Source organism: Macrobrachium nipponense, chromosome 3 (assembly GCF_015104395.2).
Source record: "Macrobrachium nipponense isolate FS-2020 chromosome 3, ASM1510439v2, whole genome shotgun sequence".
Taxonomy (NCBI): Eukaryota; Metazoa; Arthropoda; class Malacostraca; order Decapoda; family Palaemonidae; genus Macrobrachium; species Macrobrachium nipponense.
Window position 1 is genome coordinate 121,083,643 of NC_087202.1, and position 24,393 is coordinate 121,108,035.

The 24,393-nt window shown below is 44.9% G+C and overlaps 1 protein-coding gene across 1 annotated transcript; it reads left to right on the plus strand.

Moving 5' to 3' along the window:
- Positions 1-257: 257 nt before the first annotated feature.
- LOC135222275 (intraflagellar transport protein 46 homolog) lies at positions 258-1,382 on the plus strand (the record flags this gene model as incomplete). Its single annotated transcript, XM_064260384.1, is given in 1 exon segment — positions 258-1,382. A coding segment is annotated over 1 exon segment (162 nt), but the record flags the coding sequence as incomplete, so codon positions are not given.
- Positions 1,383-24,393: the final 23,011 nt, after the last annotated feature.

Here is a 24,393-nt window from a genome sequence, read left to right on the forward strand (position 1 = left end):
TTGGTAGTTTTGAATGGCCTTTCGAGAGGCATATGTCTGCAGATAACACAGCCTGCATTATCAAATGCATTTTCTTTTAGCTATCTTTAATCTTGGCTCTGCAATCCTATGTGGACAAAAATTATTTCTGTAGCTTATGTTGTATGTTGTCTCCTGCATCTGTAGATTTAATTTCCTCAACTTTCCTATGTATGTGGAACCATTATAAGCAAGATAATGATGTTGCATTCACATTCATTGTTTTCTTTTTCATTTCAGCTATGCTAGACATCCCAGTTTATAAAAGTAGGATTCAGTCCTTGCATGTGTTGTTCACTCTCTACTCTGTCTTCAAAAACTCCTCCCACTTTCGGACGTTAGCAGAAGACAACTACATAGAAAATGATGATTCGTCTGCTGCTGAGAGAATGGTTTTGTAAATTTATGTGCAAACAGTTTGAATTCTATATGATTTTTAAATTGAAAATCTGAATAAAATCTGTAAAATGTAAATATTATCCATTGTCTTTGCCAATGTAAATGAACACTTATTTTCCATTATTGTCTTACCAGTCAAGCATGAGAAAGTAAGAGCTTTCCTATACACCAGTAATGGTTGCGTATTAATCCTTGGGAGACTGTTTTACCTTTGTTATATTGTGGTATATCAAAAATTATCATGTGACATGTCCTTGAATATTACTGAATAAAGGAAGATTACTGTTGCCAGGAGGAGATGTGGATAAGAGGAATGTAATTATTCATAATAACCTCTTCATTAAAGTTATGAAGGAAAAACATGCAATTTCTATATTTACTTGGCACTTGCATTCAACTCACATACAAGGCAGTCCTCGGTTATCAGTGGGGGTCCCGTTCTTGGTAGGGTGGTAAGCGAAAACCACCATTAACCGAAACTAGTGATTTACTGCGCTTATGGCTCCGAGTTTCGGTTAATGGCACCGTTAGGTATGTTATAGCACCATCAGGTGCTGATAACCGAAACTTGGCCATAAATTGCCAATTTCAAGGCACTTTCTAAAACCGGATCGCCATTAACTGAGTTTGCTTATAACCGGGGACTGCCTGTACTAAATTTTGTGGTTTTATTGAATTTTCATTTTTCTCCAGTGACATTCAGCTATGTTTGCAATTTCCTTGTTTTCTGACACTATGGCTCTCTGGTTAGAAGTGTATTTCACTCACTACTGTGGATCATTCTTAGGTATGCACATTATTTGCTCCAATATGTCAAAACCTGTGTTAAAACAATTATTATACTGGATATTTTGAACAGTTTAAGCTATTAAATGTACCAGCACCTATTTCCTTGCCTGAAGGTATAGGGTAATGGATTACTAATGTACAACTCAGTTTCATCAGAAAACACTTAACTACTTCAATTACAGTTTTTTCATTTTCTTCCTTTTATGAACCTCCACTTGTAATACAAAGAAAGTTTTTGTTGTAATCACAGTCATTCTGTAAGATGTAGAATCTGTAGATTTGATGTATTTAACAAAATTATTACATCTCCTTAGCTTAAATCATTTTTATGTATTGAAAACAAAGCCAGAATCTTGGTGTTTAACTTTGTTTGAATATAAAAGCAAGATACTGAATAGAATAAAAACACACTTATAGGACTATGCAATGCGATTAAAGTCTAAGCCCTTCTGATCAGCGTGTAACTGAACATTAATCTAAATAACTGTGAATCTGGTCAAGAATGTCTACCAGATTATTGAAATTTCATATTTAGTATCTTAATTACACAATTTTGAAAAATCATTGGCACTGTCTCCAATTTCAATTGCATTTGTAAATTCCCCCCAGAATAAGCTCTTCCAAGCACTATTGAATATACTGTATTGCTTAACAGGTGGCCTACTGATGCTGTTTATGCAATTGTCATTACTTGGTCTTCAAACAAAATCTAACCCCTGGACTGAACTGCAAGATGAAATATTTTTACACACCACAAGAGGAGAAAAGATATCTATAATATTTCAAACTTAAGACAGGATGTGAGTAAACTGGGCATCCTAAAGGACAGAGATGGAAATATATTGCATACAGATGAAGACAAAGAAGAGATGGAGAGACTGTTTTAGACAACTTTTACATACTGAAAATGAGAAAGAAGATGGGGGAAGCACAGACGGTAGAGGGACAAGTGATGGAGATACAGGATACAGAAGTGAAGAGAGCATTATGTAAAATGAAGAGTGGTAAAGCACCAGGTCCACCAGAGTTCCAAATCGAAATGATCAAATTACTAGGTACAGAAAGGGAGAAATGGATGCTGGATTTACTTAATACCATATGGGAAGATGAAGTAAGGCAAAAGGAGCGGGAGGAGTCTAATGGTATATTTATGTACAAGCGAAAGGGAAGGGATGTCATAGATTGTGTTAACTACAGCAGAGAATTAAACTAGCAGAGCACGGATTGAAAGTTGTTCATACCGAAACAAACCTTCGGTCTTAACATTATGGATTTACTAGCGCCAAGCTGGAAACCGGTAGAATTTAAAAATTACACTTGTGAGATCCAGGGTGACTATGGCTCTATACCAGGTCACGGGGGCAATGTATACCCAGAATGCCCACGGCTACCTGTGACCCATCAGTTATTTTCCTACCGCCTTTAAGATAAGACGTGTTACTGTCTATCTCATTTAAAGCCGGTTTTTCAGTTTGCCCGTTCTTTATACATTTCATTTTTTTATTTTTTTTTTTTCATTCCTTTTCTTTCTCCAAGTGGTGATCAGTGTGTGGTAAGAGTGTATACGTGGTATGATGGAGAATTTTGCCTCAACATCGGGATCGTTTACCGCTTCGAAGAGGAGACAAAGAAATGCCCAGGAGTCAGTGGCTTTCCATGTTCTAGGTTCCTAACTTCGGTGTCGACGGATCCTCATCCAACGTGTAGTACGTTGCAGGGAAAACGTATGTACGGTTACTAATCCGTGTTCTGTTTGTCGCGGTTGGTCGGTGGAACAGTGGAAGAAGGTTCTATGGGAAAAGCCAATACAAAAGAAAGAAAGGGGGTGATGCCATCTTTGGATGACCAAACCTTACCGGCTTCTTTTGTATCGGTAATAAAACAGCTGCTCCATATGTTTCTCCACCTGCTTTTGAATTGTCTCATACCCCTTCGGTTTCTCCTAGCGGTTCTGTATCGGAAACGTCAGGAGGGGCCTTGGGTAATTTTATGAATAATTTGCATCTCCTTTGTTCCCAGCAAGTAGAGTGGGGGAGATCCGCCATCTTTGTTCCAGGCTCCTGCTACTCCAAGCGCATAGGTTAGATGGTACGTGGTCGCGCTAGGCCTACCAGGCGTACCAACCTTGGATGGTCTGCTTGCGCATTATATGACGTCACGGTTCCAGCAGGGTCCGGCAGCGCTGAATGTTCCTCATCCCCCGGGCTTGCAATTTATGGGAATTAATGGCGCGGCTTCACCATCCCACTCAGTATTTACAGCGATGCAGAACGTGGGAGGTAGTTTGGCAGCAAACGTGCGGTTGCCAGCAGAAACCTCTCAGTCTCTCCTACGAGAGGGATGACGTCACAACATACGTCACACTCTGAGATGGCAGCGTGATGACGTCACAGACCGATTCTCGGCCTTTTTCGCTGCACCCAGACGCTAATACGCCTTCTGACCCGTCAATGCAAACTGTAATGCAGAAATTACAGGATATAGAGGAGAGAATGAATAAGAGAGACAAAAAGAAAAAGTGTGATTCGCCTTCTTCGTCTTCTTCCTCTAGTTCGGCGGCGTCATCGCTAGTCCGATAACGTCACGGCGAGCGCCAGTCAAGCGTTGGAGGAGGATTCGGGAGTTCCTGGCGATCCTCGGGCCAAGAGGAGAAGAATCAATTCTCCTCTTCTTCGGACCAAGACTGTCATTTCCAAGTCAGCAAGAAGGTCGAAAATCAGTGGCTATTAAGCACAAGGTTGGCAGACGAAGCTGTTCGCAAGAGTCCGAACAAGCGAGAGAGGTGACGGCCGGCGAGCTAGCGCCGAGGATCGGAGTTGCCAGTTCGGATCGCAAAAAACTGCGATACCTCTGGTAAAATCGACGTTGGCGGCGAAAGGTGCAGCAGAGGATGGAATGCAGGTCCCAGTTTCGCCCATAAGGCCGTTCAAAATACGTACGAAGGACGATAAGGCTCCTATTAAAAGTACGAAAAATAGAGAGTTGGCAACCTCGGCGGATACGTTCGTGGAAGGCAGTGTCCGTCTGGATAGAAGGCCGAGGCCGGGCTCGCCGACGCTCGAAAACGATGCCAAGGCTAATAGAGACGAACTTACCTCTGTCTTAAGGGAGCCTTCATCTTGGAGATCTAGACGAGATTCTCGCTCTAGATCCGTGAGCAGAGAAAGAGTGAGACGTTCTCATTCCCCTGCTGACTATCCCGGGATCGAGCCAACAGCGGCCAGCAAAGATCAAAGAGACCGCGGCCGTAGGGGCAGGCGGCCGTGGAATTCCGGGCCGTCTGTCAGAAGATAGAGGCGAGACAACATCCCTCGTGACGGAGAGTGGTACACTAGAGCCGGAGGAAGAGAAAACCAAGAGTTTTCTGGCCTCGTATGCAGAGGTTATTGATTTGATTCGTCAATTCAATAGCCATTCGGAGAAGACAGAAACACCGGCCAGTATGCTTCCTCTTGGAATTGACATGGCGTTTGGACTAAAGAGGGATACCAAGGTGTCGTATGAATTGCCTTGTTCGAGTCATGCGGAATCGGTCTTGCAACACGTAAACGCAAAGATTGCAGGGAGGGATATTCCTTAAGATCTAATAGATCATTTAAATTATTCCCCCTCCAATGATAAAGCAAAGGAAATATTATACGACACCGAAGGTCCCTTTGCTGTCTAGACAAATGAACCCTAATGTTGTAAGGTTAAGGCCTGGATTAACCTTGGATCAGGTTAAAATGGAGTGCCCTTCGATGACGTACCAAGAGCTGCTACGTTAGAAGCAAACAGCTTCTTCTGTCTTTCAGGCTGCGTCCTGGTTAGACCTTTGTCCAACACAGTGGCGAAAATTGCATCCTCGAAGCAACAAGGAAAGTAGTGGATGAACCATTGTTCATTAGATTACTACAGTCAGGGTCCAAGGCGATTGCGTAACCTGACAAACGTAAGTGCCAATGTTTGGGCAAGGGCATATCCTGCTAATGAGGAGAGATGCAGCATTGCTAGACTAAGCCGCAATGTGGATTTGGATTCCCTGTTAGCAATGAGGAATGGGGATATCTTGGAATCGCAAAATACGTTGCCAGAGGTCATACTGGAAGAGGCGATAGATAGAAGAAGGATGGACACTAACGATAGGTTGGTGCAACAGGCAGTTAGGAAAACGTCTAACAGTCAAACTACTCTTTGGAGGGAACAACAGCAGATGTCTCGAAAGAAGACAGTGAGACATAGCATCCCTAATAGAGTCACAAGACCCTCTTCCCCAAGAGGATAACTCATCGGCCCTTTCACAATAGAAACAACAGAGGAAGGGCAATAGGGGGAAGAGAGAGAGGCTCAAGAAGATAGGATGGGCGCCTCCCATCACTCGGCACACCAGTGGGGGGGTTGCCTGGCAAATCACTGAAAGGTGTGGCAGGAACTAGGGGCAGAGCAGTGGTGGTGGATGTTCTCAGATCGGGTATTTGATTCCGTTCGAGGTACCCCGCCCCTGACAGATCAAACATTACCCACGTCACTTATGCCCACAAATCTCAGAAGGAAGGCCACTATTTCTGCAGGACGAAGTGAAGAAGATGATGGAAAAAAGGAGCTGTGCAACAAGTATGGCAGTCCGACAAAAGGCTTCTACAGCAGGATTTTCCTGGTACCCAAAGCCAACGGGGAGTGGAGGACAGTAATAGACCTGTCAACGCTGAATCTGTTTATAAAGGAAACCAGTTTCAAGATGGAAACTCCGAAAACGGTTCTACAAGCAGTCAGAATTGGAGACTTTATGCTGACAGTCGATCTAAAGGATGCATACTTTCAGATACCAGTCCATCAGTCTTCAAGGAAATTTCTCCGCTTCAGTCTTGCAGGGAAAGCTTTCGAATTCAAGGTCCTGTGCTTCGGATTGACAACGTCTCCTCAAGTTTTACAAGAGTGTTCACCCTCGTGTCGGCGTGGGCGCATGCTCAGGGGATCAGGCTAATAAGATATCTGGACGATTGGCTGGTGATAGCAAAGTCCAGGGAGAAATTACTCAGGGACAGGGCGGCCCTCCTGCAGCTTTGTCACAGCTAGGTATTGTGGTGAATCAGCAGAAGTCGCAACTGGATCCAAGTCAACGTTTGGAAATATCTGGGAATGGTGATAGACAACAACACAGCCAAAGTATTCCCGATAGACCAAAGAGTAGAGAAATGCAACAAGTGGTGAATGCCTTTCTGGGAAAGCAAGACACAGCCAGCAAGACAGTGGCAGGTGGTGCTGGGAATCCTAACCTCCCTGGAGAAGCTAGTACCACAAGGAAGGCTACACCTTCGGTCCCTACAATGGAGGATGAAGGAGTTTTGGTCACCAACAGTAGATCACCCGTTACGAGCAATTCCCCTTGTCGGCAGAAGTGAGGAAAGACTTGCTGTGGTGGGTGGACGACGACAATCTGACAGTGGGTGTCCCCCTTCAACAATCCTCCCAGACCTCTTGCTGTTCTCGGATGCGTCACTAGAAGGCTGGGGAGCCCATATGGAGGAGTTGATGGTGTCAGCAAAATGGAGTTGCAAGGACAGAGAACTCCATATAAACGTGCTGGAGTTGAAGCAGCTTTCCTGGCTCTACAAGAATTCAGGGAGAGAGTCAAAGGGACACTCAGTGGTATTGATGTCAGACAACACCACAGTAGTAGCTTATATAAACAAGCAAGGAGGCCTAGTTTCTCGGCAGTTACATGTGATGACAGTTCAACTTCACCAGTGGGCTATAGAGAACCTGGTAGACATCAAGGCCAGGTATATTCCGGGAAAAAAGAAACATAGTGGCCGACAAGTTGAGCCGCAGGGATCAGATTCTGGGAACGGAGTGGTCCCTACACCAACAGGTAGTGGACAGGATGCTCATGTTGTGGGAAGGACGATCATAGACCTATTCGCAACCAGGTACAACAAAAAGTTGGAAGTGTATTGTTCAGTAGTCCCGGACGCAGAGGCAGTAGCAGAAGATGCGCTACAACACCCCTGGGACAATCTGGACGTGTACGCACTTCCTCCATTTTGTCTAATCCGTCAGGTTCTGAACAGGGTATTGCGGTCTCAGAACCTCAAGATGACCCTGGTAGCCCCGTTATGGCCGAAAGCAGAGTGGTTTCCAGACCTACTGGAACTCCTAGTAGATGTGCCAAGAGAGTTACCTCCATGGAGCAACTTCTGTGTCAGCCTCACGTGGAGAGGTACCACCAGTCGGTGAAGTCCCTATCGCTTCACATGGTGACTGTCAAGTATCTCCTCCGAGAGCGAGGGTTTTCGCAGAAAGCAGCAACTCAGATGGCAGGTAATATCAGAAAATCATCTGCGACAGTATACAAGGAAAGTGGTCAGCATACTGTGATTTGGTCGTAGAGGGAACGTGTCTCCACTCGGTACCACTATTCAGCAGTTAGCAGACTTTCTGATATATCTCAGAACAGAAAAATGATATTGTTAAGATACAATAAATTTTGTTTCATACTTACCTGGCAGATATATATATAGCTGTATTCTCTGAAGTCCGACAGAATTTCTAAAACTTACGACACACGTAGTGGGAGTTAGGGTGGTTAGTACCCATTCCCGCCGCTGGGAGGCGGGTATCAGGAACCATTCCCATTTTCTATCAGATTTCTATCTCCCACTGTCTCCTGAGGGGAGGTGGGTGGGTACTAAAAATATATATATCTGCCAGGTAAGTATGAACAAACTTTATTGTATCTTAACAATATCATTTTGTTCATGAAACTTACCTGTCAGATATATATATAGCTGAATCCCACCTTTGGCGGTGGGAGAGACAGAAAAGGATTTTAGGAAACATATAAATGTATATGATTGACATCTTGGTTCCTTACCTGTTAGCATAGCTGACTTTCGTGATTACTGTCACCCAAGCCTGCTTCTGCTTCACTAGAGTTACCAACAAGGTAGTGACCTGTGTAGTTGGTGCGCTCTAGATGATCTGTCAACGGGGACGGGACCACAATGTGACTAGACCATGACCATACTTCTGAGGGCAACGAGCAAAAACCACCACCTAAGTTAGCCTAACAACAAACTCCCATATACCAAAGGCTAAAGGAAGGGACGACTGTACTCGGCAGCCGACCCTACAACCATAAACATACAAATATTAAAAACTCACCTACCCTTTCTATGGGAAAGGATGAGTGCTACCTCCTGCCCCCAAAATAGTGTCTGCGGCGACGTATGGTCTGAGAGGAGTAACAGCTTTCAGAGGTCGTTCTCACCTCCCGTAGTAGCGAGGCGAACACTGAGTTACTCCTCCAAAAAAGTAGCACTTAAAATGTCTTTAAGAGCCATGTTTTTCTGAAAGGCTATTGAGGTCGAAATAGCCCTTACTTCGTGCGCATTAACTTTTAGTATCTTCAAATTGCTGTCTTTGCAAGAAGCGTGCGCCTCTTTAATGGTGTTCCTTAAAAAGAATGCCAGTGCATTCTTGGACATGGGCATGTTTGGTCTCTTGACCGAACACCATAAGTTCTCCGCAGAACCTCGGCAATCCTTCGTTCTACGAATATACTCTCTAAGAGCCCTAACAGGACACAGGACTCTTTCTGGCTCTTGACCAATGATCTCTGCCATACCCTTGATCTTGAATGTTCTAGGCCACGGATTGGAAGGGTTTTCGTTTTTGGCCAGAAACGACATACTCAAAGAGCAGACTGCATTATGCCCTTTGAAACCGACGTGTTTGCTGATAGCCTGTATTTCGCTAACTCTCTTCGCCGTCGCCAGAGCAGTTAGGATACAGTTTTCTTCATCAAATCTCGTAGAGACGAAGAGGAAAGAGGTTCAAAGCGATTTGACATTAAATATTTGAGGACCACATCCAGGTTTCCACGAAGGTAGCTTCGGTAGTGGTACCTTGGTCGTCTCGAAAGATCTCAATAGATCATGGAGATCCTTGTTGTTAGCGAGGTCAAGACCTCTATGGCGAAAACTACAGATAGGACGCTTCTGTAGCCTTTAATAGTTGACACTGCCAACTTCAGATCTTGTTTCAGATAAAGCAAGAAGTCGGCGATCTGGCTCACAGAGGTAGGGTAGAGGAACAAACTCTTTTCTCTTACACCAACTTCTAAAGGCTGCCCACTTCGATTGGTAAAACCGCGATTGATGGATGGTCTCCTCGCGGTGGTCGATAGCTTTAGCCACTGATTTCGAAAAACCCTCTCGCTCTGGCCACTTTTGGATAGTCTGAACGCAGTCCAGACTCAGAGCGGAGAGGTTTTTGTGGTACCTCTCGAAGTGGGGCTGTTTGAGTAGATCTCTCCTTAACGGAAGAGATCTCGGATAATCCACTAGGTAGAACATCACCTCTGTGAACCAGATCGCTGCGGGCCAAAAGGGGGCGATTAAAGTCAACCTCGTCCCCTCCGATGCTGCAAATTTTCTCATCACCTCCCCCAGGATCTTGAAGGGGGGAAAGCGTAGAGATCCAGGCCCGTCCAATCCCATAGAAGGGCGTCTACTGCTACTGCTCCCGGATCGAGAACCGGGGAGCAATACAGAGGAAGTCTCGCCGTCCTTGATGTTGCAAAGATGTCCACTAAGGGGCATCCCCAAAGACCCCACAGTTCCTGGCATACTTCTTGATTGAGAGTCCACTCTGTTGGCAATAACTGTCCTTGTCGACTGAGGAGATCTGCCCGGACGTTCTCGACTCCGGCAATGAATCTTGTCAATATTGTGACTTCTCTCTCCTTTGCCCAAAGTAGGATCTCTTTCGCTAGAGAAAACAGGGAGCGAGAGTGTGTTCCTCCTTGTTTCTTCAAGTATGCCAGGGCTGTGGTGTTGTCCGAGTTGACTTGAACTACACGACGGGAGACTTTGTTGTGGAAGAACTGGAGCGCTAATTGAACCGCTGCCAGCTCTTTGAAGTTGATATGCAGGTTACCTGTTCCCCTCTCCAGGTACCTGACACTTCTTCCTCTAGAGTTGCTCCCCACCCCGTGGATGACGCGTCGGAGAACACACTAGGTCGGGGTTCTGAAGCTTGAGGGATACTGCCCTCTGACAGCTTCCACGGATCGAGCCACCATCTTAGATGGTTCCTTCACCTCTTCCGAGATGCTTAACTTCATGTCGAAGTTGTCCTTTTCTGTCCAGTTGTCCGACAGAAAGAACTGAAGAGGTCGGACGGTGTAGCCTCCCCAGGGAACAAACTTCTCCAGCGAGGAAATGGTCCCCAGCAGACTCATCCATTCCCTCAGAGCATGATCCTTCCCTAGAAAGGCCGACACTTTTTCTATGCCTTGTTGCTGACGTTCCTGGGACGGAAAAGCCCGAAAAGCCATTGAATCCATCTGAATCCCCAGATACACGATGGACTGTGTTGGGGTCAGATGTGACTTTTCGAAGTTCACCAGAAGTCCCAGGGACGCAGCTAAAGACAGAGTTCGTTTGCAAGTCCTTCAGGCACCGCGGGTCTGCGAGGAGGCTCGTATGAGCCAGTCGTCCAGATAGAGTGAGATTCTGATGTTGGAAAGATGGAGCCACCTCGCCACGTTCTTCATTAGATGGTGAAGATAAAAGGGGCCGTACTCAGTCCGAAACAAAGAGCCCTGAAATGAAAGACCTTCCCTTTCAATACGAACCGAAGGTACTTCATCGATTGGGGATGTATCGGGACGTGAAAGTAGGCGTCCTGGAGGTCGAGTGATACCATCCATCTCCGGGTCTTAAGGCCCCCAAAACTGACTGAGGTGTGTCCATCTGAACCTCTGCTTCTCTATAAAGAGGTTTAGACGACTTACATCCAAGACGGGCCGCCACCTCGACGTTGTTTCGGTACAAGAAAACATCTGTTGTAAAATCCTGGCGTTGCCAGGTCTAAAAACCTGTTCTACTGCTCGTTTCTCGAGCATCTGCTCGAGCAGGTCGAAAAGTATCTTTCGCTTTGTCAGAGGATACGATGGGGACAAGTCCCTGGGAGTGGAAGTCAACGGGGGCGGCTTTATGAAAGGGATCTTGTAACCCTTCTCTATGACGTCAACCCAGGTGTCTGCCTCTATTACTCTCCAGGCTTCTGCAAACAACTGCAGCCTGGCTCCTACCGTGACTGAAGGCACGATCTCTCACTTTCTTACCCCTAGACTTGGAAGGGGCCTCTACCTCTAGGAAGGCTTCTTCCTCAGGAGACGATCTAGCGGAAGTCCCTCCACGAAAGGGCTTCTGCTTTAATAAACGGTTGGGTTCCTGACGGACGTTGAAGGGCCAGCCGGACGTCTCGAAGACTGAGCCAACGGTCTTGTGTGGCTTTCTCTTGCAGACTAACTGCCAGATCCTTCACCATAGCTTGGGGGAAGAGATGACTCGAGAAGGGAGCATACAAAAGTTCTGTCCTCTGTGCGGGAGAGACAGACTTAGCCGCGAAGTTGCAATAAAGCGACCTTTTCTTAAGAACCCCTGCTGAAAAATGAGAGGCTAACTCCTCTGAGCCATCCCTGACGGCCTTGTCCATGCATGACAATACACTGGACAGCTCCCAAGCTGATCGAGTCTGGCTTACGAGATTGGTTGTCTAAGGCTCCAAGACACCAGTCTAAAAAGTTGAATACCTCTAAGGACCCTAAACAGTCCCTTCAAAAGATGGTCCAGTTCGGAAGTCGTCCAAGATACTTTAGCTGAGGCTAAAAGGGCCCTCCTTGAGGCATCAACCACGCTGGCGAAATCACCTTGAGGCAGACGTAGGAACCTTCAATCCTAATTCCTCGCTGTCTCATACCACATCCCTGCCTTACCGCGGAAGTCTAGACGGAGGCAGGGCGAAAGTAGTCCTTCCTTTTGCTTTCCTAGACTCCATCCAGGCGTTAACCTTCCGAAAGCTCTTCTAGTAGATAACGACGTCTTCATCTTCACGAAACCTGGAAGGGACGACTTGCTTGTCTTCGACGATGAAAACTGAGAAGGAGGAGAAGGAGGAGCAGCAGGCTGAAAAGTATCGCCAAACGAATCACGAAGTAGTCGTGTCAAAACTTGATAATCTGATGAAGCAGACGTAGCATGGTTGTTCTTCATCAACATCCTCCGAAGAACCGCTAGGTTCTCCTTCTTCCCTACCCGAGTGCAAATCCGAAGGAAGAGGCAGAAGTCCTTTAGCTCCAAGTCTCCTATCCGAACGATGAAGAAGGAAGACGAGGGTAACGGATCCTTAACAGTCACAGGATCAGGAATCACCTTTAGAGGCGAACGTGCCAAAGTCTCGGGAACAACATCCGAGTGACAGCGAACTTCCACATTCGCGCCCACAGAGGTCTACTAGAACGTCTACGAGCGTCCATCTGAGCGTCCAAAGTAGCGTTCTCTCGAGCGTCCAAATCAGCGTCCGACCGAGCGTCCAGCGAAGCGTCCAACGGAGCGTCCCATCAAAGAGACTCTTCTAACGTCCCGCGAAGCGTCCTTACGAACGTCCCGCGAAGAACTTGATCAACTGCCCGACTAGCGTATCGTTGAGCGTCACACTGTCATGTCGAAGAGGGGCCGAACGCAAAGAAGTCCGTCCGACAGCTACAAATCGTCGTCAGCAGAAAGCGTCGAAGTGCGGACGCTCGAGCGTCCTCTCTAACGGGAAGAGAGAGGAGCATGCAGAGAACTCTCTCTAAATTGGCGTCTAACGTCACCTCTAGACGAACCCTGGGGAGCAAAACGACGTCTAGAGGGCGAAAAAATCAGAAGACGGGGACGAAAAAGGAGCCGTTGGAGAAGACTGCTTAGATCTCTTGATAGGCAGTCTATCATCTTCCTTCGACGAGGTACCGTCTCCTTCTGCTTCAGTAAAGCGTCCAGTTGCCGCTGCATCGCAATGATGATCTCCGTCTGAGATGTCTCCTTACGCGGAGACGAGCTGCGCTTGTGAGAGAGGAGAGGGGCGAGGGACGCCTTCTTCCTTCTCCCAGGAACAGCCTTGCTCTAGAGCGACTGGGGCGCTCGTGGGCGTCATCGTCGGATGACGTCCTAGACTTCTCTGGGGCGGAAAAGCTACGCTTTCCGGAGAAGAATGCCACTCAGACAAAGCATGACGTGAAGCGTCAAGCTCTTGAAGAGTCCTCTTCAAAGGTCGCGAATCCGAACGAGATTCCCACCCCTTGCGCGGGGAGGACGCGTCGGAAGACGAGAAACAATCCTTCAGGATACGTGCTCGAGCACGCTCCTTAGCAGCCTGGGAAGCGTCCACAGGAACTGCTGAAGGGACGCCAGATCGGTGGGGGTTCCCCGTAACCCTCCTTCGGCCTTGCGACATGCCCTCTCCCTGAGTCCTGGGAGTCCGGCAGAGGTCCCAGCCTAGAGGCGCTATAGGGCCGATCTGACGCCCCCTCCACTTCACTAGGGGCACTATCACTGCACTTATTTTGCCTGTTTTCAAGGGCCAAGCACTTTAGATTCAAGCTCTTCAATAAATCCAAGAATAAGCGAAAGGGCATTACCCTCCGCAGACACCACTTGAGGGCCCGAAGGCAACACTACGGGGTTAGGAGACACAAATCTAAAGGAGGGTTAGAAGGGGATACATTAATACCCTGTCTGATACCCGACTTACTCCTGGAGGAAGACCTCCTAATCCTATCACGTTCTAACTTCTTTACATAGGATTCAATACGTCTTCCATTGTAAATCATCCAAGCTTTCACACTCATTACAGCGCAAATCATATTTACACTCTTGCCCCCTACACCCCTTTACACAATGTGTGAGGATCAACCAAGGCTTTAGGAAGCCTAACCTTGCATTCCACTTTCGAACACACCCTGGCGCTAGCCGAACTACATCCAGACATATTTAAGGAAAAAATCTAAGCCAAATTCAAAAAACAGTCCAAATCACGTATGCCAAGCTATCGATCCAATCAAAAACCAAAAAGTCAAGAGGATATCAAGCAATGAAAAGTTTTCCAAAATCCTGAGGCGGAGGTGTGTAAACAGATGTTTACGACACCGGCGACAGAAGAAATCTGATAGAAAATGGGAATGGTTCCTGATACCCGCCTCCCAGTGGCGGGAATGGGTACTAACCACCCTAACTCCCACTACGTGTGTCGTAAGTTTTAGAAATTCTGTCGGACTTCAGAGAATACAGCTATATATAATCTGACAGGTAAGTTTCATGAACAAAACATATGTCTGTATCTGCAGTGAAGGGGTACAGGGCTGCTCTAGCCTCAGTCTTACGAATGAAAGGAGTGGGACATATCGTCTTCATGGAGTTGGCCATGCTGATAGAGCTTTGAACAGTCTGCCACCAAAGGAGCTAAAAGCCCCAGATTGGGATCTGACCAAGGTACTGAGTAGTCTGACAAAACCCCCCTACGAACCACTAAGGCAGTCCACGGATAGGAGCCTGACCCTGAAGACAGTCTTCTTATTGGCCCTGGCTTCAACCAAAAGGGTGGGGGAGCTACATGGCCTCTCTATCTCATAAGCACTCGAGAGGTTGGAGATCAATGGTGTGTGAAGTTTGTCCCAGAAATTCGTGGCAAAGACCCAAAATCCAACAATAGTAGACGGCAGATTCGACTCCTTTACCATACCTTCCTTGGCAGACTTTGTAGACAACGACAAAGCTGAGATGCTCCTGTGCCCCGTCAGGGCACTTAAGGGAGTACTTAAAGAGAACAAGGCACCTCAGGCCGTGGGGTGCCAGAGGTTGTTCGTAAGTACAGGACGGAACAAGAAGGAAGTGTCCAAGAATACAATATCATTTTGGCTAAGGGAGACGATCAGAGATGCTTATACTGCAGAAGACAGAGGGTCAGATAGCCAGGTGGGAGCTAGAGCTCATGACATCAGGGTGTGAGTGCTTCCCTGGCATTTAAGAAGAAATGTCTGTGGATAAAATTCTGAAAGCTGGCGTGTGGAAAGCGCCAAACAACTTTCACCTCATTTTATTTGAAAGATGTTGCCCATAGATCCTTGGACACCTTTTCCTTGGGTCCAGTGGTGGCGGCCCAACAAGTGATATAGTTCATCCAGTGCCCCTGGCGGGTCCAGTTTGCGTCTAGTCTAAGATGAAGGTATGAAAGTAGAATGAATGGGATGACTGGTCTTTTTTCTTTACTACTTTCTTCCTACTCCTTTAACTACGGGCAATATGAATTGGAGAGTACCGTCATGTTGCTGGAACGACTAGATGCAGGTGAGATGGTCAGCCATACTGTGAAGCTATCTTAGCTGATGATATACTTTTCAGTAGCAACACACCCCCTCGGATAATAAGGAAAAGAGGGGTGGAAGGTGGATCCAGTCGCAAGGGACAAGAGTAAACAGTAGAATGGTATCTACACCCAGTGGGAGGAAACCAATAGATCCGCTTATATCTTTGGTCCTAGGTTCATTGTCCATTCTCTTAGAATTTCCCTATATATTCGGAAATGGATTAAGGTGGCAAACTCCCAGTCAGTTGTAGAGACTTACCTCCCTCCAATAGTAAGTCTATCCTAATGTTAAGACCGAATTTGTTTCGTGTATGAACAAATACCAAATTTGTAACTAATTTGTATTTTTCATAACTACAAACCTGAGGTCTTAACAGTTAAAGGCCCACCTCGAACCACCCCTCTAGCAGTCTAAACTGGGTTAGAAAATATAACTGATGGGTCACAGGTAGCCGTGGGCATTCTGGGTATACATGCCCATGACCTGGTATAGATGCCATTAGTCCCTGGATCTCACAAAGTGTAATTTTAATTCTACCGGTTTCCAGCTTGGCGCTAGTAAATCCTAATGTTAAGACCTCAGGTTTGTTAGTTATGAAAAAATACAAATTAGTTACAAATTTGGTATTTTTAGAAAGGTTACTCGATGAGAGATTAAGGGAGATTGTAAAGATTGGGAAACAGCAGTATGGATTCATGAGAGGAGGAGGGTCATAGTAAGACAGCTGCAGGAAAAGAGGCTGGAGGGAAATCAGCTCTGTTGTGCATTTATAGACCTAGAGAAAACATATGATAGCATCCCAAGAGAAGTGATGTTTTGGTGTTTGAGGAAGTGGAAAGTCCCAGTTAAGTTGGTTAGGCTGGTTGAGGTGATATATTAAAGAACAAGCAAAAAAGTAATAACAGTAGTTGGGGAAAAAGAATAATGGCAAAATTTTTAATAAATTTGCATTTTTCATAGCTTACAAACCTGAGGTCTTAACAATAGGATATAATTGACTTGATTTCAGATGGGGATAGCTCACTTCAATCCAGTAGGTCATCTAAGTTCCTCTCTCCTCTCCTGTGGCATAGGAAATAATATTCCACCAACATTGTTCAGCTAGTGCCACGCCACCTTAACCTTGAACTAACTTTGTAACAAATAAGGTCTGAGTGTCTGTCGTTTTCCTCCCAGGAGTCCTCCACTATGGAGTTATTGTTTCCTCTATCTTATGGTCCACTGCAGTAGCCAAGATTGCTTCGTGCCGCTCCGAAAGTGGGTCTGTTAGCTCTACCTCCTGTATCTGACTCCTGCAGTCTGGAGCCAAGGCCATTTCTTACCTACGCTACCTCAGCGATACTTTGTGAGGTAACCTTCTGGCTAGAAGGGATGCAGCCTTATTGAAGGTAGCAGGTGCAGTAGATTCAAAGTCACTGTTAGCTTAGTAATGAGGACCTCTAAGAGTTGCAGTTTTTCTTCCCTGGTACGCAGTTAGAGGATGTGATCAAATGCAGGCAGACTGATACCAAAGATAAACTAGTCCAGCAGACAGTATCAAAATTGGAGGTTTGTTCTCATCCCCTTCCTCCACCTCAACGGCAAACTAGACAGTCTCCCCCAAAGGAGCAAACCAAGCGGGCGTCTTCTGTGAGGAACATCTCAGCTTCTGGTCAAGACAACACAACGCCCCTTTCGGTCTCATTGCTGGAAGCCAGGTAGGGACAACCAGAAGCAAGGGGCAGAGGGTCGGGGAATGTCTGGCAGTCCACTGGGCCAAAAGGCAATTGCATGGAGGAGAGAAATGGGTAGTAGAGATGTCCCTTCAGGTCAGATGTCTCTTGCCTTTCGACTTTCCTCCCCCTCTCATCAGAAACAAACCCATCCTCCACCTGGCTTATGCTTGGAGTTCTCTAAAGTTACCAGCTCTTCAAGGTGAAATTTTGAAGATGATGGACAAGGGCGCAGTGGATGTAGTACATCATCCTTCACCGGGTTTTTGCAGTTGCATTTTTCTGGTTCCAAAAGCCACAGGTGGTTGGAGGCCAGTGATAGATCTTTCTACACGGAACCTATTCACAGGAAGACAAGGTTCAGGATGGAGACACCCCACGGTTCTGGCAGCAGTAAGGGAGAACGACTTTATGCTGTCAATAGACTTGAAAGATGCGTACTTCCAGATCCCAATTCACCATTCGTCTAGGAAGTTCCTTCGCTTCAGCCTCGGAGAGATCTTCCAGTTTCAAGGTCCTTTGGTTTGGCTTGACTACAGCCCACGGTAGGTTTCACAAGGGTCTTTGCTCTAGTCTCAAGTGGAGTCATGCTCATGGGATTCTACCGAGATACCTCAACAACTGGCTGGTCCTTGGCAAGTTTCCAGAGAAGCACTACTTCAAGACAGGGATAGGGGTCAGCATTAAGCCCATTTTTGTTTGTGTTGTCATGGATAAGCTAAGTGAAGAGATCTGGAATTGAAGAGCTATGGGAGAAGTTGTATGCCGATAATTTGGTGATTACTGTCAAAAATGAGGAAGACCTACAGAGAAGGGTTGGAGAGTGGCAGGAGTCTTATGAGAGAGGTGGCTTCAAGGTGAATGTAAATAAAAACAGAGGTTTTGGTGAGCAGTAGGGAAGATAGAGGCATAATAGTAATAAAAGAGGAGGCTCAATTATAAAACAGGTGGAAGAGTTTAAATACATACTTAGGATCTACTTTAAGCCAAGATAGAAGATGTGAGACTGAAGTTAACAACAGGATAAAAGCTGCATGGGGTGGTGGAGAGAGGTAGCTGGAGTAATATGAAATAAATAAATGTCAATCAAACTAAAAGTCAAGATCTACAGCACAGTGATAAGACCAGTCTTAGTGTAAGGAGCAGAAACATGGGCTCTAAGAAGAAAAGAGGAAGTACAGTTTGAGAGAACAAAGATGAGAATGCTGAGGTGGATTATGGGAATATCGCTGCTTAAGAGATTGGGAAATGACAAAATAAGAAGAGCAGGCTTAGTAAAAATTACAGAGGTGATAAGAGAAGCCTGATTGAGATGGTAAAGGCGGCCATACACGTACGCGACTGGCATGGTGTTTGTCATGCCGGGATTACCGCGCGCTTCAGTCCGGTTAGGTATTGCCCATACACGCAGAGGACTTGCTCTATGCATATTTTGAGAGGGCAGAGTTAATATGCAGTAGCCGTGTTCCTTTCAGTCCTGTAGTGTCCTGATATAGTGAGTGTTTTTAAATCATGGCACCAAATAAAAGGAAGATAAGTGCAATAATGATAATAGCACTCCTGCAAGATGAATACGAGCATGAAATATTCAAGAAAAATCGTAAAGTATGGGTGAAACCATGGCTAATAAAGAGAAGTTTTACCATATGACTTAAATGAAAGAATTAAAGGAAAATAACCCAGAAGACTATAGAAATTATTTAAGAACGACTGATGACGACTGGGGTGTTCCTAATTTTGTTGCTGCTTCAGGTACAGTAATCGGGTAACGGATTCCTTTCATATAGTTTAGGAGGACCTCTGAATATACAATATACTTTTCAGCTTTTTCATTTTATTTAACCTACCCAAAGGTTTACCTGCATTTCAGAATGTTTCTCCCTCTCTCTCTCTCAAAGTGATACGGAGTATATCATTCTTAAACGTACTTTACTTCGTATAACAGGAATCTGAGTTGACTCTGGAGATGAATGAACCTGAATATCGATGAAAGGTGTGATATGGATCACTATGGGCAGATTTCTTCTCAAATGTTTTACTAGTGAAATTCAGTTGTTTAAGAATGTTAATGATTTTATCGCCACGTTTATCCTTTAAAACGTTTTACAAATTAATTGTAAAACTAATTTATATTAGTCAAAAGATACCATGAAAGGCTGACAATTTTGGCTTTCACAAAAGCTGTTTGCATCTTTATCTATTTTTATGCATAATTCCAGTAATTGCTCTTAAGCTGCTTGTCTTTTTACTTAATTGGAATAATCCGGACTTAGTATTTTCCACAAGCACGGTAGAGCTCTGTACAGGTCCAAAAAAATCACGAATGAAATTGTGAGATAAATACTTGACTGACTGCGACATCCTTTCACAACAGCACTACTGCCCCGACTCCCACAAGGAAATAAGGTATTGTACATGTTGAAACTTTGCCTCAGTCCTTCCCAACACCCGTGGCGCGAGTCCTGACGCGCCAGTCAGTTCAACATGCTGAAAGGACGACAGGACAGGACTGGCATCAATAGCCCCCATACACGATAAAGACTGACCGGTTCGTGCCAGTCGCGTACGTGTATGGCCGCCTTTAGAGCATGTGATGAGGAGGGAGTGTAGAGGGCTTGGGAGGAACCTGTTGGAGGAAGTAAATTGAAAGGGAGACAGAGAATAGTTGGTGAGATACAGTGAAGGAAGATAAAGGAGAGGAGGTTTGGTGGAGGATGATGCCTTTGGTAGAAGGCAGAGGAGAAGACACATCTGGCAACCGACCCCTTAATGTAGGGACAACGGTGAGAAAGTAGAGAAGAGTACCAGTGTGGCTGTGACACTAGATGGATTCTCTTAACAAGGAACCATCTGCCAGATACAGCAACTGAGTCTGAAATCCATATGGCAATGGCTGAACTTGAGCAGGAGCCCAACAATCAAGACAATTACTCTTTCATTACTAGAAAATGGAGAATGAACCTGCCTTCCAGCAGTAAAAAGCTACTTTTATATTGAAAAAGGGTGATGAAATAGGAGCCAGAGGTAATGAACAGTGGGGTTCCAATGATGGATCAACAGCAAGGTACAACAGTAACCTATGGCATTCCAAGACAATTGTCGCACAAATACATCTTTCCAGAGCAAAATTATTCTGGATTAGGGACAATCCTGGAAAAAACCTAAAAATTTATATTATTGTCTTTGCGGCTCAGCTTTCCAGAAAAATCACAGAAATGAAAAGAATAGGACCCAGGACTGCTCCGTGTGAGAAACCTAGAGTTAAATGGGCTGGGTTGGACATAGTATACTCTTTTCAATTATATTTATTCTGTTTAGTCAATACCTTGTGGTGTCAGATTGTTGCCACTGTATCATCTCATTATCAGCTCAGGTCCAGGGCTGAATTTGCAAACAAGTATTAGGTCAGTACCCAGCAATGAGCACAATCTACTTGTGTCCAAAAGGCATCAACAACAATCTTTTCTTTCTCTAGGTAATTAAGGGATTACACTGGCAATAGTAATTCCTCAGTGGCCAATGCCACTCTTTCACTTTTTGATGCTTCCAGGCATATGACAGCACTAACCCCCAACAGCGTCAATGATCATTAGAAGAAATGTCAGAAATCAAAGCCAAACACCATCAAGCAGAGAGAATATCTATAGCCATCTCACCACTAAAGCAGACCCCAATCTTGGAGTAAAAGGAAATATAGTAAGCAAAAAATTAGCCAACATTAAACAACTATTTAAGAAAATAAAATAACCCTGTGACGAATGCTGGCGAGGAAGAAAGGGAAATGAAATGAACAAACACTCCCGCACTGGAGCAAACTATTATTACACAGTCACACCAACAGAAATTCCCAAACCTCAAACTAGTTTCAAGAGTACAATATCTTTTCCCAGGGACAAGAATATAAGAAGAATAAAGAAGACTTTACACAAGCTTGACTCTGCTGAAGCAATTGTTTTCATAAATAATAATAAAGCACAGGAACTTACTATGAAGAAAGCAAATCTGAATAGAATGCTTTCATAGATTACCTCACTAAGCACACCTCCGTAATGCCTCTCATTCTCCCAGGCGAGAGCTAGTGTACGCTAAAATTATCTATTCACCTTTGTTCTTTCTACAGGACTTGGTTAAAATATCAAATTGTTAGATTACAGTAAAAAGTAATCAAAATCACACGCTTCAGTTTGTGGAAAACCCTCAATAACTACAAAACCAATTACTTTAAATACTAAGTAACCACTTGGTTCCTAGCCACGTAACAAGATGTAATCCTTCGGGCCAGCCTAGGATAGCTGTTCATCAGAACAGTGGTCTAGTTAAACTAAGATATACTTAACATACATAGAGTATTTAATTTTAATTATACTAAACACTGTTGTAAATTTTATCATTTTAGATGATGTGATGTGTCCATGGGCCAAGCAAAGTGCAGCATTTTCCTGCCTACTATAATGTGTCCTGGGATGTGTGGAATACAACTTTACATTTACACTGTCACATGCTATTTCCAAGTTCAACAAGGTCACAGAGTGCCCTCTCAACCACATGCTTTGTCACCAGTGTCACATGAACCATAATAGTCTGAAGACCTTTATGACCTACCTTAACAAAGATGACCCCTTGGAGTGACATAGCAGACAACACAGTTCCCAGTCAAGCACTACCTAACAACTAGCCAATTACAGACTAATTATGGTTCTTAGTTCTAGCTTGCTTCCCCTCAGTTTCTCTTAGTTGCCCTCCCAATTGGTTGGCAAAATCACAGTACTTGCACTAAATCCCTGGCAACTAATAGATCAAATTCAATCGGCCTACTAAAACGTAGCCACTAACAGTCCTGGTTTGGCTCTTCTTCAAGTTAAAAATATTTTTACGCTATGGAAACATACCCGACGTCTTAACAATAAGATGAATCTTTTAGTGCCAGCTGGAAACCAGTGAAAAACAATCAAAGATTGTAAATGCAAGGAATCTGTGACATCTGGCATCCAATGTATAGTTGAGGTGGAAGGGAGTCCAGAGGCCGCGCTTGAAATCCAGCGATGCATAAGTCTTGCCAACCAAAATGAAACATGAGATGAATGGCTAGAGGTGGGTTGTCACCAAAAAATGAAACATGAGAGGGATGGCTAGAGGTGGGTTGTCATGTTACGAATTCAGTTTGTCAGTTTTGAAAAACACATTAATTAAAAATTTGTCATTTATTCATATGTGGAACAAACCTTTGGTCTTAACATTAGGATAGACACAGTTCGGAGCACCTGATTATTCATCTTAGAAATGAGAATCTAAAAGAAGAGGACCTACACCTTCGAGATGTTAGATATGTGGATATCCAACACTCAGACTACTGGGTTTAAATACAACAAAAACAGGTCCAGATTCATTGGATACATAGAAGTCAAAAAGAATTATCTGTTCAGGCAACAAACCCTGTTAGCCAAAAGAAACAGGTTTGTCACCACTCCTCACTCCCCTTGCTATAGAGAGGAGTTGAAACTACTGAGAAGCAGACTTGTATGTTGTGTGGAACATAAAAAGTGCTGTAACAGTATGGCTGCAACACTCACCTGCATCAAGCCAGTTTCAGTATACGCTGCATCTATTCTTCAAACTGCCTGTAGGTATGAAGAACAGAGAAGAGAAAGAAAAAAAAAAAAAAAAAACAATCATCTGTCATTCCCTACTCCACACAATCATCTTAGGCAAGATACAAACTGGCCCACCAGGGACACTGGATGAGTCACACTTGATGAACAGCCACCACTAGACCCAAGGAAAAAGTGTCCTAGGATCTGGGGACAACATCCTTCAGGTAGAAGAAAGCGAAAGTGGTGTGATGCAGTCAGGAACCAGCATTCAAAATCCTATGAACAGATAATTCTTATAAAATGCCAGGGAGGAACCTAATCCTCTGGTGTCATGCATTTCTGCATGCACCTAATAGGTGACAGAACTCGACGATGAGTAAGCTTACTTAATAACCTCATGTAGTTAAACAGTCTACAACACCTAAACTCTCGGTGACGAGACCTTCAGATAACAATGCAGTGCTTTGACAGGTCAAAGCAGAAACTCTTGAAGACTACAGATAACAATTTGGGTCTTAGCCATGAATTATGGGGCAAATTCAAAAGCTACTACCCCAATCCACTATGAGTCTACATCATAAGCCTGAACCTGAAGCTCTCCAACTCTTCAAAGGAAGCCAAGGTCAGCAGGAAAACTGTTTCAAACGTCAGTTTCCTGTAAAACGATTGACGCAAGGGCTCGAAGGAGCTTGAGTGAGACAACTCAGTACCAGAGTAAGCTCCCAATTAGGAGGTCTGAGTTTCCTGGGTGAACAAGACTGCTCAAAGCTCTTGAACCACAATGAGAATACTCAGGGCAAAGTGATGTCCACATCCATCAGAGAACTAATTACATCAGCCCTGTAGCCCCTTGCCAGTAGTCACAGAAAGAACTTTCTCTGTTCTGACAAATATCCAGAAGATCTTGTCCACTGGACAGAAACTCTGAGTGGAGAGAAATAATTTGGATGACACCAATCACAGCAGCAGATGGCTCATCTTGTACACAGCTGACGAAGATGCTCTGAAGTACTAACCTAACCTCAGAGTTGCTGCTCCACAAGAAAAATTACTCGCTCAAAGGAGAAACTGGACAGACTCCAGACATGAAGAGATAAGGATTCTACTGACTGGTGGCATTTCTCCACACAAGACTGGCAAGGAAGGGTGTGCTATGGCGGAATCTCTCTCGGCCACTCAGCTTGGGTCTACAAGGAGCTACTAAGGTCAGCCCAAGACTTGGAACCTGACAAAGGGAGTTGCTCTTAATTCACTCCCTCCGGATCTGCCCTTGTACCGAGACACCTCTTGTGAATGTTGGAGCGCTCATCTTGAAGAGCTCCAGGACTAAGGGGCATGGAGTGTACAGGACAAAGTACCCCACATCAACATGGAGTTGAAAGCAGCTTTCATGTGTCTTCAATAGATTCGAGAAAGGGCGGTAGGGCACTACATCATTCAACCTCCCATGATGTTCCCAATATGCAGAAGGGAGTCTTCTGCCATAATGAACAAACCTGGGACCACAAACACTAGACCTCCAGCTTCCTGATGAACTGTGAAGTGAAGAAGTTTAAAGTGGGTCTTCTCCAAGTAGATAACAGACAATGGGATAACCCAAGGGGATGCCCTATGATAATACAGGCAGTCCCAAGTTATCAGCATGGGTTCCATTCTTAGTGGGGTACTTTGCGAAAGCTGCCATTAACCGAAACTGATTTCTTGCGCTCAT